The 8106-nt window shown below is 51.7% G+C and overlaps 1 protein-coding gene across 1 annotated transcript; it reads left to right on the top strand.

Moving 5' to 3' along the window:
- Positions 1-6758: 6758 nt before the first annotated feature.
- On the top strand, positions 6759-7568 carry LOC142567979 (uncharacterized). Its single transcript, XM_075678075.1, has one exon. The coding sequence runs from the start codon at positions 6759-6761 to the stop codon at positions 7566-7568; it is 810 nt and encodes a 269-aa protein (XP_075534190.1).
- Positions 7569-8106: the final 538 nt, after the last annotated feature.

Raw genomic sequence — 8106 nt, 5'->3', positions numbered from 1 at the left:
CGCCCCAAGCGGTATCAGGTGAACCCACACCCAGCATCAGCAGCGCTGTACCACCAACATCCGCTGAGAAGGAACCGGCACCCAAGCAACGAGCGATCGCGAACCTGAAGGAGCGCAAGCTCAACGACCGGGTGGACAACCTGAAAGACAAGGTCGACCAAATCGAGGAACACCTTGACGGGCTCGAAGATTATATTAAGACAGCCTTCACCAAGATGATTAACGACAGGTTCACCGCCATCTAGCGGACGTGTCAGCAGTTAACGAACGCAATACAGCATATAATGCAGCAATACAATCAGCAACAACCATGGCAGGTCCAGCAACAGCAACAACTACAGCAGTGAAGGGTCTCGTGACCTGGCACTGGAACTGTAACGGTTTCGCTAGCAAGAGGGCAGTCTTGCAGCAACGCATAACACAAGTAGCACGCAAGCCGGATATAATTATGATACAAGAGACTCGCACTGATGCTGTGTCGCTACCCGGTTATCGTGTATACGCCAAGTCTCCGAAGGTCAGCGGCGGTAGAGGGATATGCACATTGGTTCGCAAGGGACTCACCTTCATTGAGCACGAGTTGCACAACAGTAAAATTGAATACACTCTCATCGAGGTCGTTACGGGCAAGAAACAAAAGAACAGCACCTTTGTGCTTAACGCCTATAGTAGCCCTTCACACTGGAAGCAAAAATTCAAGACGCCCCTTCACAGAGCCAGCACCGTGGTGGGGACTCACAGGCTCGTCGCCGACGGGGACTTCAACGCGGCGCATCCGGCATGGGGATATAACAAGCAATTAGCCAAGGGGCGAGACCTGTTTCAAGACCCATTAGACCTGGGCTTCACCCTCATCACAGAGCCGACTGATTCTACAAGAATTGGGAACTCTGTGTCCAGGGATACGACGCCGGACCTTACGTTCGTGAAGAACGACGAGAAGGGAAATATCTCCTGGCGCAACACGGGGTCAGAGCTCGGCAGCGACCACTACATCGTAGAGGTCAACATACCGGAGGAGGTAAAGTCATCGGAGGACACCAGGAAACATAATTTTACGGATTGGGATGCCTTCCATAGCCTGTTACCAACGGAGACGGAGGAAATCGAGAACGTAGAAGAATGGTCAGTCCACATCGCGGGGAAGGTCAAGGAGGCAACCAAAATCATAGAAACGGATGAGCATGTCGACAAAGTTGACAGCCGCCTCGCGCACCTATTCGAAGCAAAACAATCTATCCTAAACAGGTGGAAGAAGCAACGACTAAATCTGCGCCTAAGGAAGAAGGTAGCGGAGCTTAATCGCGCCATCGAAGTCCATTGTCGGCTGCTCTGCACACAACAGCGGAATGAAATCTGCAACGCTGCGGACGGGCAGATGCATTGCGGCAAAACCTGGAACTTGATGCGGCATCTGCTCGACGAGACTAAAACAGAATCCCACCAACGCGACCGCCTCACAAAGATCATTCACAGAGCAATGAAGGAAAACGGGGAAACCGAAGTAATCAGGCGCACAGACAGCAAGTACCTTCCGGTTACACCCACGGAAAGGCATCCCGAATACGGCAGTCAAGCCAACGAGAAGCTCGACCGCGACATCAGCGTCGAGGAGGTGCGAGCGGCCCTGCACGAACTAAAAAACAGCAAGTCGGTGGCCGGCCCGGTTCACATCTCGAACATAGCGCTCAAGAACCTCAACGATGTAGCCATCTAAAACCTCACCGGTTATTACAACAAGTGCTGGCGGGCGGGGTCACTGCCCCAGCAGTGGAATACTGCAAAGACCATCCTCATCCCCAAACCAGGCAAGCCACCGAACATGGACAACCTCCGGCCCATCTCGCTCACGTCCTGCGTGGGTAAGGTGTTGGAGCACGTCCTCATGTGTAGGTGGCAGGATTACCTGGAGGAGTCGGGACTATACCCTACCACGATCATCGGATTTCGGCGTTCCCTCGGCACCCAAGAGGCGATGATTCTGTTGAAGAAAGATATCATTGACGATGACACCCTAACGAAAGACAACAAGGCCATTCTGGGGCTGGACCTGCAGAGCGCCTTCGACAAGGTGAAGCACTCTGCGATCCTAGCCCAGGTGTCCAGACTCAACATGGGCGCAAGAACGTACAATTACATCAAGGACTTTCTGACGGGGCGGACTACCGAGCTCTGCGCCGGCGATCTACGGCTCCAAGAGAAGAGGCTCGGCAGTGTCGGGACCCCCCAGGGCTCGGTCATCTCGCCGTTGTCATTCAACCTCGTTATGATCGGGGTGGCCAAGGGACTCTCTCGCGTTGAGGGCGTCCGGCACACCATCTACGCCGATGACATCACGCTGTGGGTTCCGGGAGACAGCGATGGTCACATTGAGAGCACGCTGCAAGAAGCCGTCGACGCGATCGAAGACCAGCTGAACGGTTCCGGTTTGATCTGCTCACCGAGCAAGTCAGAGCTGCTGGTGTTACACCGAAGTACGTCAGACGTAACAAGAGCGAAGCGAGGGATTACGAGGCCATCAAGATCGTGACGAGGAACGGCCAAGTGATCCCGGAGGTCGACAAAATCCGGGTGCTCGGCATGATTATAGACAAGTGACGGGGCAACGGCGAGACCCCCCCCCCCATTTTCCTGCATTACAGCCAAGATTACCAACGCAATACGTCTCATCAGACGGGTCGCCAACCGCAAGGCCGGGTTGAAGGAGGAAAGCTTGATTCGGCTTGTGCACTCCTTCGTAATCAGCCACGTCACCTACGTTGCAGCCTTCCACAACTGGATGCAGTGTGAAAAGAATAAGATCAACGCCCTGATACGCCGAGCTTACAAGGCGGTGCTCGGACTATTCGAGTGTACGAACACCAACAATCTCCTGAGCCTGGGGGTGCACAATACCCTCGAGGAAATTGCGGAAGCGCAACGGACCGCCCAGCTGGAGCGGCTCTCTATGACCGAAGCCGGCAGGTGCATACTTCAATACTTAGGCTTCACGCCCGGGGCGAAAAAGCCGAGTAACGACATTTCTGTCCCGGAGGGGTCCCGGCGCCGGATTCGGGTAGACCTCATCCCGAGAAACATGAACCCGCAGTTTAACAAGGAGAGAAGAGCGGCGAGGGCCAAGGCCCTCATCGACTTTCACGCCAAGGACGAGCACGCAAGGTTCGTGGGTGCGGCAGAATACCAGGGAGACTGCGCGGCGTTCGTAGCTACCGTCATCGAGGCGTCGTCCGGCGCGACGAGGGCAGCGGCGAGCTTACGGGTCCGCGAGGCGTGTCAGGCGGAGGAGGTGGCCATTGCCCTGGCCATTGCCGACCGCGGGTGCCAGACGGTGTTGTGCGATTCGCGAAGTGCAGTGCAGAATTATGCAAAGGGCAGAGTGCGTGGTGAGGCTGTGCGCGTTCTGTGCTCGGCTGACCTGCAACGAGAGAATCGATATATTAGAATCAAATGGTTCCCCGCACACGCGGGCAACGATGCCTCGGAGAAGCACAATAACCACAACGAGAAGGCGCACGTAGTGGCGTGAGCGCTAACCAACCGCGCCGCTGCAACCGACCGTCCAACGTGGTGTAGTGCCAAGGACTCCATGACGACATTCAACGAGCTTACACAGTTCCACCGCCTGGCTCGAAGGACTTTCCCACCCCCGCACCCGGGGCTGAGCCGAGCGGAGGCGGTGCTCTCTAGACAATTGCAAACTGTTTCGTTACCCACCCCAGTGTTAATGACTCATCTATACACGAAATTATATGTGAGTGATGTGTGCCGCGTGTGCCAGCGCGAGAGGGCCGCCCTGACGCACATCCTACGGGATTGCACCAAGTTCCCCGACGAAGATTCGACAAGTACAACGATTCCGCCGCGACTCGCGGCTGCGGCGGAAAGCTACGCCCACGAAAGCCAAACCTGGGCCGTCCAGCAGGTCTCGGCGGCTCTTGAAAGACAAAGGCCGAGCGAAACCGACGGAACCTTGCCCCTCAGGGTGACAGACCACGGGAGTAACACGCGCTGGAGTTGAGTAGAGACCACCCGCTGAGAAGACGTCAGGGCCCGCGTCACGGCGCCATTTAGTCATGGTGTCGTTCTGCAGGCGACTACATGAAGTTGTTTCTCTCTCTCTCTCTCACTTGTCGTCTCCACTGTGCTGCTAATCGGAAGTGGCTGGTCGAAGGACATTCAATATAGTGTGGTCTTATGTATAGTTAAGGGGTTTGTGTGGGTTTGAGCTTCCCGTTAGCTTATTATATCCAAACGATTCTGTCAAAATTGATAGTGTGCTCACGTGGAACAAAGACGCGCTCACTGGCACATTGCAGGGTGAAACACCATGGCTGTATAAGCCGGTTAGAACGCACATGGGTGTACGCAGCGCGACCGATGTTTTTATGCAAATATACCATGCGTATGTGTGTATGGTGTTGTGGTTGGTCTGTTTTGCTTAAAGGATGTATTTTTATGTCAAAGTGTCAGTGAGATTCTGTGTTGTGACCTCGCCGTATCGTAATGGGAATCAGGTGGCGCTTACCACATTGTTTACGCTGTGTTAGTATAGAATGGATTTTGTGTTTGAAGGGTCCGTATGATTAGTTTGATTGTCAGCGTGTCCTACTTGCTATGCCCTGTATACTCTAAGGAAAGCTTATTGAGACTGTTTGAAAATATCAGTGACGTAAACAACGTTTACTGCGCACAGTATGTTTCCCAGACAAGAATGAGCGCAATTCGTAAGCCTGATCGCACCCATGGTCTCGTTTATCTGGCGTCGCACATCTTGGTTTGGAAGGAGGAGGTACTGTTCTTGCATGAGTTCTAATGTGCATGAGGGATGAAAATTGGTCCATTTAAGGACGAACGTAGGTGACATCCCCGTTCCTCACAAAATCGAGGAAATCTCACTCCTTTTTTATAGTCAAACTCAATGTGGAGGTCGTGTAGCGCATAACTTTAGCCTCATGTTAAGGCTGGTGAATATTGCATGGAATAGCAAGGAGCAGCAACGAATAGCGCATAGATCGATCTCTTCTAAGCAATGGGTGTACCGTTTATTGAAAAAGGCTCTTATGACAACTCAAAGTACCCATTGCATGAATGTTTTGGAGTTGGAAAATGCCGTCTTCATTGACAGTAATAGCACGGGTGATTTATAGACACAGTCAAAGACTGATAAGGAAGTAAATTGGTTTACAACGCACCCACCTCTAAGTTATGTTGACAGGGTGAATAGCGCCAAGTGGTAACACGGCGTACAGAGAAAAATGCCGTCTGTCCTCTGCCTCTGATATCGTCCATGTACTAAATCCCGTGGTACACATTTGCAAAGTAATTCACTACCATGTAGCTAATATGCCAGCCTTGCGCCTCAAAAAGTTTACGATGAAGTACACTAAATATTATACATAGGTTTTGTAGAGCACAATGAAGTGAGAATATCTAAGAAAGTAGTAACTCGAGCACCATTGTCATTATGGTCAACACAAGTAAAAGTTATTTCACTTTGTTTCGTCTTAAAGCTCCGGAAATTCCTGATACTAGACTTAGCAGCAGTCCTATGTAATGCTTGTACGCCTCTATATATGATCACAAAAGCCGTTGAATATCGTAATAAACATTCAGCTCTTGTTTGGAAAAACTTTCTAAACTGTCACCCGTTGTTTCGTAATGCACACACGTTTCCCTGAATACGCTTTAAATAAATCCATATTTCCTCCCGTTAGAGAGCGAGAAGTGACTTTATTTGCACCCGTCAAATAGATGACGGGGTAGCTTCAGCCTAAACCCACACTCATCCTCCATAACCGCCGATCGGGATCCCTTCGGACGCGGCGGCGGCCAGGGCGAGACCGATAACTTGTCGTTGGGCATTTTCTTCTTCGTTGAGTAGCAAAGACTGCCAGGATTCTTTACATCTATCTGGCTCATCAAAGCTCGGACAGGCCGAAACCATGTGGACTAAGTCCGCTATAGCATCACAATGCCTACACCGAGGGCTATACACCGAGGGATGCCATTTGCTCAACATTTGTGGGTTTGGAAATGCCCCCGTTTGCAGCTTCCTCCACATAACTTCTCCGCGATTAGTAAGGTTCTTATTCGCTCTCGGGTAAGTCTTGCGCCCCAGCATATAATAGTTGAGAATTTCCTGAAAAGTGTTCAGTTCGTCACCGGTCTGGAGGAGTTCCTCGCTTGGGGGGGTTGCCGAGACAGCGCTGGGATCCCGGAAAGTGAGGCCTCAGGCCAGCGCGTGCGCCTTCTCGTTCCTTCGCAAACACTGATGAGCCGGTGTCCAAATTAGCGAAACCTGCTCCACCGGGGGCTGCCCGACGGCTAATATGTGTACAGCTGCGGCTGATGACGAAGACATTGCGGTCACTGACCAAGTTAAGGTGAAAATAACACAGAGACGTTTCGGGACCCGTACGGGTTTCTTGATCACACTAAAAGCGGGCAAGAGCCGCTTTTAGTGTGATCCCAGCGAGCCGTCACTCAACTTCCTTCCGAAGTAAGAGAAGAAGCTCGTACCCGCGCCATTGGTGTTCTGTCAATGTGGCGGACGCGCAACCCTCAAGCCCGATTTTCACCTGCCGAGGAACAAGCCGTCAAGGGCCTCCGGAACAATGACTCCATTGCCATCCATCTTGCAGATAAGGGAAACGCCATTGTGTTCCTCAACAGAAGTGACTACAATGAGAAAATGAAGGATTTGATATCAGACGAGGATACGTATGTCGCGATCCAAAAAGACCCCATGGTATACCGTGATGTCTTTTTGGATCGCAAACCTGCAAACAAAACTGCAGAAGCTCCTCTTCAAGGTTTTTAACTTTGTACCACCGCAACAAAAGCATCTCTACCATCGCCTCTTGTGTACTAACGGGTCCGCACCTGCAATATACGGGTTACCGAAAGTTCACAAGCCAGGTGTTCCACTACGGCCTATCGTAGACTTCACAAGGTCACCGCTGCACCGGTTATCAGGTTACCTACACCATGTGCTGGGCCCGCTCGCCGGCAAGACAGCGACGCACATTTCGAATTCTTCAGCCTTCGTGGAGAAAGTGCACGACATTTCCCTGGATGAAGACGACATTATGGTGTTATTTGACGTGAAGTCGCTCTTCACTTCAGTGCCTGTTGACCTGGCCGTAGCTACGTGCAGAGATGTCCTGCTGGCGGATGACACGCTCGCTGAGCGCACCCCTTTGGAAGTACAGGACATTTGTGAGCTTTTAGACTTTTGTTTGAGCAACACCTACTTCAATTACGACAAACAGTTTTACAGGCACATCAACGGAACTACCATGGGTGCTTCCATTTCCGTCACTACCACCAACTTGGTCATGGAGGTCATTGAACAGAACGCCCTCGCTGACTTCACTCCCGTGCCGAAGGTTTTCGTCTGCTACGTAGACGGCTGCTTCTGCATTGTGCGAAGGCAGGACGCTTCACGCCTCCTACGTCTTCTCAACTCAGTAGACGCAGCCATACAATTTTCTACAGAATACGAGCGTGACAACAGCCTCCCCTTCCTTGACGTCCTCGTGCGGCGAAGTGGAACAAGTCGTGCATAGGGAGGCCGTGCCGTGCATAGGGAGGCCACTCATACAGGCCGGTACTTAAACTTCAATTCATATCAACCGGCCTGCCACAAGCAATCCGTTGTCTCATCCCTCGTCACTTGGGCCACACGTATCTGCTCAAATGACCACGAAATGCAGAACGAACTGAACACAATCCGTCACGAATTATCCAGGAACGGGCACCCCAAGAAGTTTATTAACAAAATGGAAGCCCGTGTCCTCTATCCAAAGCCGTCACAAGGCAAGTCATCCACGAAACACGCTGGCGTCCCATATGTGCCTGGCGTCAGCGAAGCTCTTAGTCGCGTATTGTCAAGATACGACCCTAGAATAGCACACATGCCATCCAATAAGCTCAGAAGTCAGCTTGTTAACGTAAAGGATCGGCTTGAAAGCAAGAATTACCCCGGTGTCATTTACAAGGTACCATGCGCAGACTGCAGCTGCAGTTACATCGGTGAAACCGGCAAATTTACGAGAAGATTAAAAGAGCACCAGAGGGACGTCTCCAACAAGAAAAAAGACTCGA

Source organism: Dermacentor variabilis, unplaced genomic scaffold (genome assembly GCF_050947875.1).
Source record: "Dermacentor variabilis isolate Ectoservices unplaced genomic scaffold, ASM5094787v1 scaffold_15, whole genome shotgun sequence".
Lineage (NCBI taxonomy): Eukaryota > Metazoa > Arthropoda > Arachnida > Ixodida > Ixodidae > Dermacentor > Dermacentor variabilis.
This window is presented reverse-complemented; position numbering and strand designations above follow the sequence as displayed.

Excerpts from the sequence above, each read along its gene's own strand:
- LOC142567979 (XM_075678075.1), top strand. The coding sequence starts at position 6,759 with ATGTCTTTTTGGATCGCAAACCTGCAAACAAAACTGCAGAAGCTCCTC.